Here is a 15374-nt window from a genome sequence, read left to right as displayed (position 1 = left end):
TGTTCTTTTCATGAACTACTCCGGCACCAATTTGCCATTGTGCTTCACCAACCTCGTCCTTAGAAGCACGAAGTGGATCAAGTTATACTTATTATTCGGCATGAGGCTAGTAACATTCGTACAACTCGCCCTAGTAGGAGGGGCGTCATTATTGGTAATGCTGAAATCTGCGAACGAATGAAGGATATACAGGAGCCTGAGAAAAATCCCATGCTGAAGTCACTTGCTATCGAATGGTATGTTTCTATGTACCAAGATTCAAACCTTTCAACAAACGGTCAATCATTTCCTCGAAGCTATATCAAAGCGTATGGATTATTCACTTAAAAGTAACCGAGATTCGTTAAGCAATCATCAATTGGAAGGTTCCATGAGAGCCTTTAACCTATTTCCTTCCACCCTTCTCTCGATTCTAGAGAAGGTGATTGGGAAAAATCTAATCAACCTGTTTTTGCTCAAAGATTAGATGTTACATACAATAAAATTACAGCCGTGTAAACGTAACAGGTCTTGCTAATTTTCAGCAAGCTCAAACTAGTAGCTTTGCTCTCGGATGGAAAAGGCGAAACCGATGAAAGCAGGAACGTCAATGACAGCATTTGTGGACTCATCTAATCTTCCAACCTCTCCGCAAAGACAAAGCTATGTAAAAACTACATACCAATCCCCCCACCCTGCTGTAAGTCCCTGGTTCTGCATTTTTTTCACCAAAGGGTAGCAGGAAATAGGGACAAAATTAAAAATACATTTCTGTGGTTTATTCATAGTTGATCTGAAACAAAACTTCCCTGAAAGTTTCAGCTTTTTATCTCTGCTGGAAAAAGTGTGGGGTTCAATTATGAATATCGGCCAAAAAATGCTAAAAAAAAAGTTCCATGCAGATAAATACAAATTTTCTACCAAGTCGAATTCAGATTTATGGTGACAAAATCGAAACGGTAGACGAACTCACCAGTAACCGCTGATATTGACAGACAATAGCAGAGAAGTACAAAAACGCATTATGGCAGGAATTTGTGCTCACTTCGACATCGAAAGACACCCCGGTCGAGTGAAATTCGCCACACCTAGTTAACCATCTACCAGAGGTTAGATGCCCGAGAATCTTCTACGGCTACGAAACCTGGGGCGTGCTTACGAAGTACCGCCACACCCTTGGCGGTATGATGGAATGCACATGGGTGACAGAACGGAGAGAAGATGAACAAATCATGAATTACACTATCTACAATTTTAACTACCAATCGTCCATAGTACTAAAATTGGTCATCATTGAGAAATATACATACCAATGGAGGATCTCACATACTGGGAATAATTAGAATTTTTTAACACTTTGCCGTTATCTAGCGTAGCCTACAAATCATATCCCGAAAATTGTAGATTAACCGAAAACCATTTTGATTTACGTCACATCCTATTAAAAGGTCCTCATATAAAATACCTAGGCACCAGCCTACTATGAGTCTATGAGATGCAGAACCCTTCAGTCAATATAATCTCAAAAACATTTTAATGAAGCAACTCGTTAGGAATGACACCAATAAAAACTAAAATTTACATAGTGTGACTTGCACTTCCAGATCGAAAAAGCATACGGCGAATAACATCGTCGTGAAATTAGAAAAATTTCCTTGTTTTCAGCGCTCATTACTCAGTACCCCATTTTCGAAGAAATAACGCAATTAGTACAGGGTCCTTGGTTCTCGTTTTTCGAGGAAACTGTTACGTTACCACTTATTTACCATAACTATATTTATCTTCATTTGCACATAGTCTTATCGTCTATTTATTAGAACAGTGATGATATCGATTCTCGGATTTTCCCGCCTTCGGCTCGACAAAACAAGTTCGGCGCAGAAAGTTGTTGTCTTTAATTAACAAGGTAAATAAATATAAAAAAAGTGTACGTCAGTGGTTTTCTTTTTTTTGTTTTTGTAGCTAGGCAATATTTTCTTCTCGCAAATCGATGTAATTCGGAATCTAGTGATAAATGAGTGCCGAAACCGAGGCTTACATGTTTTAATGTCTCTAAAAAGAATTGCTATCACATCTTTCAGTTATGTTCGACTGTTCTTTTTTTTCTCTTCTTCAACACAAGTGCGAAATACATCAGTTTTCTGCGTTTCCTTGCGTGTACTTTTATTTATAAGCTTTTTTACCATAAGTGCTATAGGCGACAGTATACGATAGTTAAATACAGTAGAAAACTAGTTTGGTGGCTGTTAAGTAAGAACAGTAAACGTTACAAATCATAAAACACAATTTCATTCATATAAAAAAAACAGCAGAAATAAAACTAAATGGAAGAAGAAAACATTTACAATTCTACCTTACCAATAAAACTGGACAGATTTTTTGCTAAATTAAGGGTGTAAATATCACTATAATTGTTAAAGGAAAGATTTTTTTTTTCAAAACGATAAAAAAACGGAAAAACTAAACTGTGATGTTTAAGGAAAATTGGTTCGGGCTCATCCCTGGACGTACCCCTCGATTTCACAAATCGTTGCACGTTGCCTCAGTTCGAGGGGATTAAGTATGCTTTCGAAGTAGAATTAAAAAGAAACATAACAAAGAAGCTCGCGCTCACTACTATTGCACACGGATGCTCGCTCACACTTTAACTATCCCTTGCACACACTCCACTCCTCTCTTTCTCTCTCTCTCTCTCACCCTATCGTGATCTCCCCCCTCTCGTCTCGTGTTCAGTCGCCCAGCTCCGTTGTAAACGTATAGTCGGCAACCTCTAGGCCGCAGGAGGTGGAACCCGTCGGGTCGCTGCCTCCGCCGCCCTCGTTCAACTGATACAGATAGCTCAACAGGCGTTCCTCCTCGTGACTAACCAGATGCAGCATGGGCCGATGGTACTCCGGATGCTGGGGATGATGCTGAAGGTGTCGTTCTCACATATGAATCGTTGCGGCCGTGTAGCGTGCTTCGCCTCGCCGCCAGGACCATTTGTTCGGACGGTACTATAGTACACGTTGTAGTAGGGATTGTAGAAAAAATGTTATGACAAAATCAATAATTGAGCAACTTCGAACAAGCAAGAGAGTGAAACTTATCCAAGTGAGAGTGATTATGAACATGTTTTTTAAATGGTGTTAAAAAAAATCAGCAAAAAGGAACGGTTAATTTGTATGAATTAGTTTCGGGTGTTAGTAAAATAACTAGTTTGGGATTCTTTTGTGACATTTTAACTTGTAACGTTGAGTATTATTTCCCATCGTTAACTATTATTTATGTATGGACATTATCACTGCGACCACTATTTTTCGTCTAGTGTGATATCGGCCACGTGTTTTTGTGTATTTTGCGCTTCGTTCTTTTGCAGTATCGCTATTAATTAAACGGGTGCTTGAGTGTCGGCGCATTCCCCCTTTTCTCATTCATGTTTTTCCAACAAGAGGCTTTATCACGCACTTCAAGCCAGTACCATTCGTATGACTAGCTCCGGCAAGTGGCCTCGTCGTCGGTAAAGCAGAGTTAATCACAAAAGGGGAGGGTGTGGGGAACCCTGAGAATAAACCGAAGCTATTTACGGGTGTCTGTACGTTGTCTGTTGACTTGTAATTTGTCCATGGACACAACGCTTTATGACGATCTTCGAGCAAGCACTATTCTTATAGCTAGCCCTCACAAAAGGCCTTATCGTAAAGCAGACTAGGTAACGTTTTGGCTACTGAGCCCCAACACAACTATAGATATAAAAATGAATCTGTCTGTCTGGAGACCCTAATAGACTCGGAAACCACTGAACCGGTCGGCATGAAAATATGTATGCAGGGGTTTTTGGGGCCGGGGAAGGTTCTTATGATAGGTTGAGAACCCTCCCGCCTTCTGAAGGGGAGGCTCCCATACAAATGAAGCAGAAATTTCTGCGCGGCTCGAAAACAAATCAAGCAAATGGAACCAAATTTGGCACGTGGGGGTTTTTGGAGGCAGGATTTTTTTATATGATGGTTCGAGACCCCTCCCTACTCTAGGAGGGGGGACTCCCTTACAAATGAAACACAAATTTCCTCATGACTCGAGCACTAATCAAGCAAATAGAACCAAGTTTGGAATGTCGGAGTTTTTGACAGCAGGATTTGTTTCTATGGTGGGTTGAGACTCCTCCCACTCTGGAAGGGTGAGTTCTCATAAAAATAAAACAGAAATTCTTGCATAAATCAAGAGCTAATCAAGTAAATGAAACCAAATTTAACATTTGGAAGCATTTTTAACCACAGAAAAAATATAAAGGGTTTGAGCATAACAGAAAGAATCTCATTGGAATGCATTCGAGCCTACGAGAAACCTTATGAACTTAAAAGAGGCACTACTAATATGAGATATGGAGAGATGATTGAAATTAAAAGCAAATATCAACACACGATCACAATAACAACAACTTTGATACCTTTTGCATCTTTCGTTTCAAAGCCGTGATAGCGTAGAAGAAATTGAACGGTTTGTTTTTTGTTAGGGTTGGGTTCTGGAGACACTACCGGAGGCTCGACATTTCAATACTCACTCTGATAAGCAGCTGGCCGCTCTTGGTGTGCGGATTCCGGTACGCGTACAGCACCCAGCAACCGCAGCCCAGCAGGATGCCGAAAATGACCATCATCGACACCAGCAAGCTGCTGCTGGACGAGGATTCCTGTTCCATTGCAGCGTGGAAGGCAGGAACCTTGTTTACACTGTCGTCTCCACTGCTGCCCGAGCCGGCAGGTCCCGTTTTGCTGTTCACGTTCTTCGATAGCTGAATCTCGGTTTCGTGCCGATAAGTACCGTTTGCTTCGTTGCCTTCGGTACTGATTTCGACCGGTTCGCCGTAGTTGTTACCCTTCTGACCGAGAGCAGGGCACACCGAGATGTCCATTATCTGGGTCTTGTCACAACCTTAAACAAAACGACAAAATTAAAAAAAAAACAGTGTATAATCAATGATAATTCGTACCCTTTTGAATCCAGTCTTGCCGTTTGCGATCGACTCCAGTGGAGCATCGGTTTAATGTGGGACACCATATGCACTGTAATTAGAAATCCTTAATTAAACTCTGTTAATGAAGATCCAAGAAGAATAACAACAAACCTTGAATTCAGCTCCTTCGTGGTTCATGCAAGACTGACAATCCTTGAAACTAAAACAAGTAGGCTGAGCGTACAGGGTAATCAAAGTGTTGTTTTGAACCTTCGAACGCCCGAAATTCACTCTATGATACTCGTAAATCGTTTTCTGCTTTGTGCCTAAGTCGAACAAAATAACAATGTTAAGTAACAATCATCAGCGTGCCACCAGCGTGAGAACCGACGAAAAACTTACGGAAAATAGTCTTGTCGATTATGTAGGCGTCCGACAGTCCCACCTTGACCGGATGTTTATCGTCGTAGATCTGCTGGATGTCGATCGGGATGATTTGATAGGCGAACACGATATCGCCGGACTTGTTGAGCGTGGCACTGAACGTAAAGGAACCATTTTCCGGTCTGTCCTGGAGGGAAACATTCTCCCAAACCACCGTGAAGGTTTCACCTGATACGAAAAAATAGAAACATGAGCTAAATTATCGAAATTTTTCGCAAAAATTATCTTTACAATGACAAATTGAATTCAACAAACATAGAAACATTTCAAAATACCGTGTTTATCAGACAACTAACATTTTTCTTATCGGGAAGAATAACCTGAAACTGTTCGATTTTTTTCAAGACTAGACAGTAAAATATTCAGCAAAACATATTTGTTCTCTATATTTATAGCCACCAGTCATCCAAAAAGTATATGCTCCGAATGTGAATCACAATTTACAATTATTTTAATTGCCAATAAATAATGGTCCGTCATTTTCGCCACTGTCAACACATTTAACTGTGCGTTGGGCTTCGCGAAATGCGAAATGCTGATTCTGCTGATTCGTGTTTACGAAAAACATAACAGAGAACAATTAAAAATTAAAACATCGTATGTCGTGTCTAGTCGAATGCAAAACTTCACCCAAAATAGTCTGCGCAGCAGTAAATTCTACGCCTTATCAGAAGTCAAAGTGGAACTGGCCCAACTATTGTCCATTCTAAATGGTGGCACTCGAAGTGGTGGCAGCGGGATCTGATTTTTACCGGCAGAAAAAAAAAACGATTTTTTTAGATGGCTATATAACGGGGTTGGAAGCAAGGACTATAAAAATTCAGTATTGAGAAATGCGTATGTTGCACTGGCGATTGAGCACATCAGGTGCCAGCCACCTGCTGGCATCGACGTCTTAATCGTTGATTGTTGACTAAATGTACCTAGTTTTTGTTTTTAGCCACCAAAACTGTCAATATCCCATATCAACCTTTATATACGCGAATGTATTTTATATTTCCTAATTTTACGGAGAAGGTCTTCAGAGTTCAGTTGTCTTTTTACTGATTTCAGTACTTGTTGCCACTATCGTTTTGTTAAAAATAAAGTTGCTAGTAGTAGGTAATAATCTGCTATGAACAATTATGAAATGTAGAATCGCGTATCTATTTTTGCTGTTGAACTAGATCCGACAGTAATTCTATCACATAAAATGTTGTTTACGGTAAATTTTGTAAGTATATTATCGACGCTCTACGAACTTTAATTTAATAGCGAAAATAATTCGTCAATTTCATGCTCAAATGTTTACGTTGGCATCACTCCATATAAACGTTCGTTCCCTTGGCAACGTATATCAACGACGGTCACGGATTCGAAATTGCAATCGAATCGAAGTGAAGTTTTTCCTATCAATTCAATGAACAATTTGGGCAAAATGATTGTAATATCTCTCTAAATAACTGTTCGGGTGGTAAATTAAAATTTGTTGTGCCTCAAGTTAAGTTTCGTAATTGATTTGACGACTGAAAAAAATTAATGAAAACCCGACTCCGAAAAAACGAAAATATAGTGATGAATATTAATTGGTCACTAATCTCAGTATTTAGTGTAATTAATGACCGAAAAACTAATAGAACTTATAGAATGCAATGTTTAGTGCTTCGAGTTGCCAGATCTTATAACGGCTAGCAGGTTCGTTGAACTAATTTTATATTTTTGTGATGGTTTCCCGAGTCTATGGGAGCATGTTGGTACACTGAAGAAGGGAAGGGAAGGGTGATATTCGGTGCCATGCTGACTGCCATAAATGGACTCTGACGACCTTGTCCTTAACAGCTTTTTGTACGGACAAGTTCCAGGAGTACAGCTTGCATACTCTTCAGACTCTATTTGTAGACTTTAAAGGGCGGCGTACGATTCAGTCAAACGAAATGAGCTGTGGCAAATAAGTGCTAACAAATGGGTTTCCGACGAAATTAGTTAACCTGATTCGTAAGACGCTCGATGGGTCAAAATCATGCGTCAGAACAGCAGGTGAGATCTCAACCGCTTTCGTGATGTTGGTAGGACTGAAGCTGAGGGATGCACCGTCTAACCTGCATAATTTCTCTAATGCTTTAATGTATAATGCTGATAACCAAATATCGTTGATTAAAAATTTTTGTATTAGAAAGGGGGTTTAATAGGGTGGTATGCTAGAAAAGCAAAGATGGCCGTGACACGAAAAAGTGATAGATTTTGAACGCTTATAGTTCAGCCAATTTTGAATATATTTTTATAGTCCGCATACCATTCGAATCACAAAATATGTGCCTTTTGTATAGTTTTTATTAAAAGCTTGTATTTCGCAAGTAACTCTTGAAATTTCTACGTAAAGTTGAACAATTTTTTTTTAAATTAACTACAGTATTCGTTTAGTTGTCGCCATAGTTACCATATGAAATTGTTATTAATAACATATAATCAATTTAATTGAGAAGTAAGAGATTTTATGCATCTGATCTTACAAAGTCTCAATTGCTCCAAGCAAAATACATGCGAAAATACCGCAAGCGAGTTCGTGAGGAGGCGTTATTAACTGTAACGGCTAAGAGGCCAGCGTTAACGGTGGCAGAGCGCTGTAATCTCTAGCATTTGAGAAAAAATGGAAATCGTAGTGATTCAGTGCATCCTGAAACGGTCAATACATCATAAGTTGGTGCATCGCATAAAATAGCTGGTCCCTCCAACGTTGAAGCATGAGGTGACCGCTCCGGCGCACGTAGGGGTCAGCGCTTCGCCTAACATAACAGATGAGTCTTATAGAGACCGATAAGATGTAATGTAGGGTAGGGGATCAGTCATCAGGCATTAGGTGTTTCGTTTATACGTATTTGTCTGTCACTTAATGTCTATAATCATAACAGGTCCTGCTTGCGGCGGCATGGGATAATTAAAAGCTACCCAACAAAAGTTTTATTTGAATAGCAGATTATTCAACCCTTCTACAGCCAATATTAAAAAATAGGTGCTTAATAAGCAATAATACAGCAAAAATGTTTGTTGGGTATTGTAATTATTTTGAAATCCTTAGAGTTCTTTTATATAAATCAGCAATCTTTCATTATGGTTAAATCTTTGCAGAAATGTTACCGTACAGCTTCTATATTATAAAAGTTTAGAAATGTTAGTGACGATCACAGTCAAATAAATTTTAATTATAAAGTTTTCATGTCTCCATTGCCTGAGGGGGAAAATAATTATTCAAATTCACCACTATCTTAACTAGAGACAATGTGATTTCTTCCCTTCAACCCCTTAAACTAACCAGTTAAAAAAACTCGGACAAGCGACATCAACTCGATGGCGTTGCCACCGGAAATCAGATGTGGTTGATATGTAAAAAAAACACCCTTATTCTGCGAGTCACGTTAGTCAATACGACAATTGTCACTCGCCGTGACTCGCACAAAGTAGCCAATCCAATCGTTTCAGTCAATAATAAACTTTCAAAATAGTTATTTTCAGAACCATCATAACCGTCAATAAAGAGTATTATGATTTCCACGAGCAATCATTTTTCTCGTAAGTGTTTTTATTAAGGTGCGTCTAAATTGCAAGTTCCCTAGCAGCACAGTTGTTGTAATTTAGTTGCGGTGACTGATATATGACTAATACAAGTCATAAATAAGTTATTTCAACTACATGTGGTAGAGTCGTGTTACTTGGGTTGTTCCTAACTGTTGCTAATGTTTCCAAGTAACTATGGCTACGTGTCACAAATGAGCAGGTGGCGACAGAAGCAACATTGAGCAAAAACTAGCAACATATCGCGTTCCAAATGTAGTCAAAATTACCCATTTCAAACGCATCTTTACATTAGCGTAGTCCTACGTTGAACATGCGGTCGTGTCTTGAACACAACCCTCTGATTCTTTTTAGAAAAATTTGCTCCAGTGGTGAAAAACACCCCAGAAAAATCAGAAAAACTATGTTCTAAATAATGAAAGATTTAAAAAAAAAATTGTATTGCCAATTTTTGATCTTTCAATTGTGAAAAAAAAACGTAGTGTTAGTTTTTATTTCTGAATTACAGTTAAAAACTTCTGGATACGCGGCACACGATCACCGGTTTGCGGAACGGAAATTAACCTAGGAGTGTCCGTAAAAGAATGTCGTGGCATCTGATCTCCGCCGGTAAGAATCGCCTTCCTGCTACCACCTACCAGCAGAGCCTTACGAACATAACCGAGAAACACTGGTAACACCTTTACACTCGGTTATTTTCAAGATTTAGGAGAAGACTCTACCGGAGCTACCTCTCTGTAGACGAGAACCTGTCCTGGCGATAGGTAAAAGCTATGACGGGTAACCGTCAACAGTGGAGATCTCTGATTTCATCCCTTGGTTCTGCCGGAACGGCGCCATGGACACATAAGTAAGAAGCTACGGAGGAATAGATGGAAAGAAAGGTTTGTCTAATCTGCAAAAAGGGTGATCGGTTCGACTGCTGCAACTATCAAGGCATGACGATGGTAAACGCCGCCTACAAGGCACTCTCCCAGATCAGGTTACGCCGGCTGTCACCGATAGCACAAGGTTTCATAGGGAATTACCAGGCGAGCTTCATGGAGCTCGCGCAACTGCCATCCGAGAGATCTTGCAAAAATGCCTACGCATCACATCTTTATTGATTTCAAAGCAGCATACGATACAGTCGAACGAGATCAGCTGTGATAGAAAATGCACGGAACAAACTGATCAGGGTTACATAGGATCGAGTGAGGTTTTTCGTGCACACTTTCGAGTCCGCATGCATGGTGTGCAACATCGCTCTTGAGAGGAACTAAACTTCGCAGATGACTTTGATATCATAGCCAGGTATTTTGCAACGGCGGAGGCAATGTACGGCAGTCTGAAAGCGGAATCTAAAAGGATTGAGTTAAGAATTAATGCATCGGAGACCAAATACGCGAAGGGAGGCGGTTCAAATGAGACAAACGGATGATAACCGTTGACGGCGACGAACTAGAAGTGGTAAATGATTCCATGCTGCCCTGAAATCCAAGAAAACATGATGCTTGGGCACGTTGTCCTCTCGACATTTTTGGAGGATTTGTCGGAGAGTAAAAATTTGATCCGTAGTAGCACGGGCCCCCATAGAACCCGCCTGATACTGCCCTACGCATTCTCTTGCTATTGGGGATAGACGATGCAACAAAATCTGGGAGAGCACCTTGTAGGTGGCGTTGACCAACGTGATGCCGCCTACAACGTGACCAATGTGAATAATAATTACAATCACAGCATTTCAAAAGCAGGTCAATATCTCTCTGGAGTGCAATACGGCAACGGGCCTACAGTATCAACTGCATTTTCAGCAGACTGATCATTATAGTGCATTGTTTGAGGTACACCATCGTTTTGTTTAAGGCATTTTACACCGAAACGACAGTGAATTTTGTTGCAAGTAATTTTGAGTACAGCGGATGTATGCGTGTAGACTTGTCGTCTGCAGGGAATGAAGCTGCTCGTCCATTTCGCGCACTCTGAGTTAAAAGTTATTCAGTTCAAACTTCAGAGACACCTGGCAAAGTAGAGACGAGTGGCCCAAGATCGAGTTGAATGGAGAAGACTGCTTTAAACAGCACGAGGCTCCCCGGCGCGACGGATTCATGGAGTATTCCAGGCGTAGTTCCGAGTCGTTGCGTAGCAATGTTGAAGAACTACATTGTTACGGCTTTGAAGCGGCCATAATAAATTATCCGATAGAATAAATTTTCAGCAGTTTCCGTAGTTGTGCAGTATATGCACATTAAATTTTATCGTGTACATTGGCAGGCGGCTAAAATCAACGCGCCATCGAAATTCTGTGATTTTTGTGGTTGTTTAAACAAAATAAATATATTCAATAAGTCCATCTCAAATTCATGCAAAATCATTCTAGTTGCTTCCTGTGATATGAAAGCCGATTATTAATAACTTTATTTTTGCAATTCACACTTTGCTTTGGTGAAGTTTAATTTGCGATCTTTTAGCTCGAATAGAATATGTCAAAATGGCCTCGAATAAAAAAATGTTTTCGTTGTTGAACTTTAATATTCTACCTAGTAGTGCAATAAATCTGTTTGATCGGGATGTTACCATGTTAATAACCCTACACTCAAAATAATTTCCACGTCGTATTTATGATATAAGTTAGGTGAGTATTGCCTATCTAACTGTTCCTGTGCTATTTACGTGGATTCTAGGTAGTTCACACCAATACTAATGTATTTATGTGAAAATCAGATAGATATTATGTTTTCCAATGAAATTAACCAATTAACTGAAAATCACGCAACTCCCTGTAGAGAAGTTTACTTGAGTTTTCACGTGGAAAAGACGTATGGATTATTTTGAGTGTATAAATCTAGCAGATTTATGACTGTGTTTGATGATAAGATAAATTTTGAATTACTGCTTCTCGCAGGAACATTTATAGTAAGTTTAAAAGAGATGTGGCCAAAACCAAAACTCCCGCATTTTCCGGCAGGTTCCAGCTATGTCCAGTGAATGAAAAACGATCATATATACCGTGCAAGCACCATATTCAAAACAGTGCCTAATTCTGAACAGTTGCAAATTTTTCTTAAATATTGACAAAACTTTAGCCATTTAAACCATTTTAATAATATGAAATCATCAGATGTAGGGATTAAATTGTTTAAATAGCTAGAATTTTGTCAATATTTATGAAAAATTTGCAACTGTTTGGAATTAGGCACTGTTTTGAATATGGTGCTTGCACGGTATATAACTATCCCATTGCGCAGTGGAACACCGTTCCTGTGAAAACATGATTTTCATACTATATGTACCTTTTTCTCGAATACTAACTGGAATTGGAACAAACTTTTTTTTAATTTTGTTGGTTAATTGCTTTCTTTTTCTATTTTCTCTGGCTGTGTTTGGTGCAAAAAGCCCAAACGTTATAAAAGTTTGGAGAAGACTTTTACCAACAGAACAAAAAAAATTTGTTCCAATATATTGATACGTTGAAAATCGTACTTTCACAAGAGCAGCGTTTTATTGCGTTGACTATGTTCCACTCCGCTCCAGAATACTTATGTCTATGATCGGTTTTCATTCATTTCTCGTAATCGTGAATCATTCAAAATTAGTATTAAAATAAGCGGAAAAGAACTTTTTCCAAATTTTTAGTTCATGTCTTCTCAAAGGCTAAATTAGCAAGCAAATGGAGGCAAAATTGACATAATTGATTCAAATACAAAGCAAAAACAATTGAAATGTATTAAAGCTGAATCGAGATCCGAGTTAGATTGAAACAAGACAAAACATAAAATACGTCTGCAATAAACGTCGACCTTCTGTCGAGGTTTAGACACGCAGTAAAACATCTAAGATCTAAGAAGGAATAACAAACTCACCATCATCGCGGAACTTGACAAAAGAATTGTTCGATAAACTTGTGTCGAAGTTGGCCATTAGCGGAGCGATGTACTGTGTCGATGCCAGCCACGAGTGGACATAATCGCCGGTATAGAGAAAACCTCCAGTGGCGATAGTGATGTTCCGAATCGGGTAGCCGTAGTAGGGGAAATCGAACGACAGCAAAACGGTCTGTGAAAGGAGAGAAAAAAAGTTTGTATGCGTGAAAAGAATACCCACAACGTTCAACTTTTAATTGTTCTCTGGAATAATCGAAGCTAAGCGTTCGTACCGTAAATACCACAATTAGATCAATTTAAAAAGCAGCACACTTACCGTCGCCCTCCGGTGTGAGTTGGACAACAAACTGCTAACGTTCATGTTATCCAGCCGCTTCCAGTACGCGTCACTGGCGCTCTTATCGGTCGTCCAGACGCTGTTGTAGTAGGTGTGATAGTCTTCCTGCTGGTAGGTAATATTATGGTTCTGCAGCGTAGTATTCAGGTCCGCTTCGCTTCGCTCCACCGTGTCGATGTTGATGGCGTCGCTTAGTGGATCCACGGTTGTTGTGCTACCGCCATCTGCCATTCTGGCCACCCCAAGTCCCCCTCGTGCTTCAACGGACACATTGATTAAACCACCGCCGGAGGGCGTCGAAATCGTCGTCGGTTCCGCACCCGGTTTGATCGACACTATCGAGTAGTCCTTCCGCTGACCTGTCCCGTTGTACCCGAGCAGATGATCGGTGTAGACGGTTGTGCTGTTCATGGTCGGCGCTTTTTTGCCGGTTAGATTCTCGTTCAACAGTTTCTGTTTCGCGATGCTCGTTTTGTCCTCACTGATTGGAGGTTTTTGTGCGAATATCTTCACCGAATCGGTTGACTGGGATTCGCTGGAGGATTTCTTCGGAGGATCTGAGGGAAGATTAAATAATAATTTATCATTATCACTATTGTGCGGGTAGCTGTGGGTTGCCTTGAGCAGTTTTGTTTTCTAGTGGAAACCAGTGTCTTATCATCTGCGTATAGTTGGAAAGTGCAATGAAGCTTTAAATAAACAATTAATTCACTTAATGAGTGTCGGCGCCAGCGAAGGGTCATGCGGTCAATCAGCTGCGCAGCCGTCGTCGGTTGGTCACCATCTCATCCATCGGCAAGTAATGTCTATAATTTGTCAGTTTCGCGGCGCTACAATCCCACTGATCTTTACACGCGCTGTCGATCGTATGAATGTACAACATACGACGCATGCAGAATATAATAGCTTAACAACGACAAGCTGTACAGCGCCGTACTATAATTGTGACTAAAGATGGTAAGGCTAATTTGTACTCTTCTCAACTGTTGTCAAGCTCAAGAGTAAAGGCACTAAATAACTAGGACAGCACCTGTCAATTTTTATCGCAAGTAAGCTAGTGTTACTGTCCAAAAGGTGCCGGTTTCCTGATTGAGAGATTCAAAATTTTCGATTGTACATATAAATTTTCTTCATGGAAGTACGGATTTAAAGCTAAAAAAAATATTTCAATTATTACTAAGTTACTACTAATTATTGGCGCACCATAGAGGGATGGATGAAAAAAAGTAGGACATAAGTAATCGATAACTTAAAAGCTGGGCATTTGTAAATTATACTCTAAAAAAGTTTGAAATACCATGTTCTAAATCAAACAAAATATTTGTTTCCTGTTTGCCCATTTCTAATCCGTTAGTGATAAAAAATTTCACGATAGCGATTTTCGTTGTTCCTGAGTTACGGCCCATGAATCTCGATTTTCTCAGACATTTACCGATAGAACTTCATGGACTTGAAGGTGCTCATGGAGCACCTACGCGCTCTGTCGGAGTATACACTGAAAACGGAGAATGACGGAGTCGTATGCATCACGAGCTGCAGGTGTTGTTTGGAGATTCCAGGCAGGTTATGGGGAGACTAGACACGTCGTAAGAATGCCGGAGGACGAGATGCGAGGAAAAAGGTTCTCCTCAACACCGGCACCAGGAACAAAGACGATCGTCGTGCAAAATGGTTCGACCAAGTCGATAGTCCATTTGCGACTTCTGTGGCGCCTGGCGGAAATTGGTGACGAATTGCCCAAGACCACCAAATTGAATGGACACGTTTGCTTGAAACAGCACAAGCCACACCGGCTCTATGCTCCTGAAGTTCTGACGACGATGACAACACGACCGGTTCACGGGGCTTGATGGTATTCCAGCCGTATTTTCGAGTCGTTGCATAGCAGTGTTGAAGAACTACATTTCTACGGCTCAGTTCGGTTTCGTCGATCTGCTTGTACTAATCTGTTAGAATTTGAATCGATGTTTATTTTGCAAATGGAAGACGAGAAACAAGTTGCCGTCATTTATACTGATTTGAAAGCAGCTTTCGATCGAACCGACCATGCAATACTGTTACGAAAATGAATGGCTCGAATGGCTGAATTGTCAGTGGTACAATACGAAGCGGAGAAGTTCCGCAAGGCAGCAACATCTCGCCTTGTGCTTTTCTAGCTGTTGTTTAGCAATTTTGCGTCTATATAAGATAGTCAACAGATAAAAAATGTAATCCTAACGACAACTGAACTGACACAAACATGTTTTAAAACATTATTTACGCTTATTGT

General features: G+C 40.1%; 1 protein-coding gene across 1 annotated transcript in view; it reads right to left on the bottom strand.

Annotated features, from left to right (window-relative positions):
- Nucleotides 1–1487: 1487 nt before the first annotated feature.
- Nucleotides 1488–15374, bottom strand: part of LOC128738720 (plexin domain-containing protein 2) — a 50797-nt gene continuing 36910 nt past the window's right edge. Inside the window, exons 2-8 of the mRNA XM_053834047.1 lie at nucleotides 13085–13662; nucleotides 12748–12940; nucleotides 5315–5524; nucleotides 5084–5238; nucleotides 4949–5021; nucleotides 4520–4890; nucleotides 1488–2975 (exon numbers count right to left, since the gene is read on the bottom strand). Coding sequence (XP_053690022.1) covers nucleotides 2907–2975; nucleotides 4520–4890; nucleotides 4949–5021; nucleotides 5084–5238; nucleotides 5315–5524; nucleotides 12748–12940; nucleotides 13085–13662 — 1649 coding nt within the window. The 3' untranslated portion in view covers nucleotides 1488–2906. The remainder of the gene's footprint in view (nucleotides 2976–4519; nucleotides 4891–4948; nucleotides 5022–5083; nucleotides 5239–5314; nucleotides 5525–12747; nucleotides 12941–13084; nucleotides 13663–15374) is intronic.

This window comes from Sabethes cyaneus, chromosome 2 (genome assembly GCF_943734655.1).
Source record: "Sabethes cyaneus chromosome 2, idSabCyanKW18_F2, whole genome shotgun sequence".
Classification (NCBI taxonomy): Eukaryota; Metazoa; Arthropoda; class Insecta; order Diptera; family Culicidae; genus Sabethes; species Sabethes cyaneus.
This window is presented reverse-complemented; position numbering and strand designations above follow the sequence as displayed.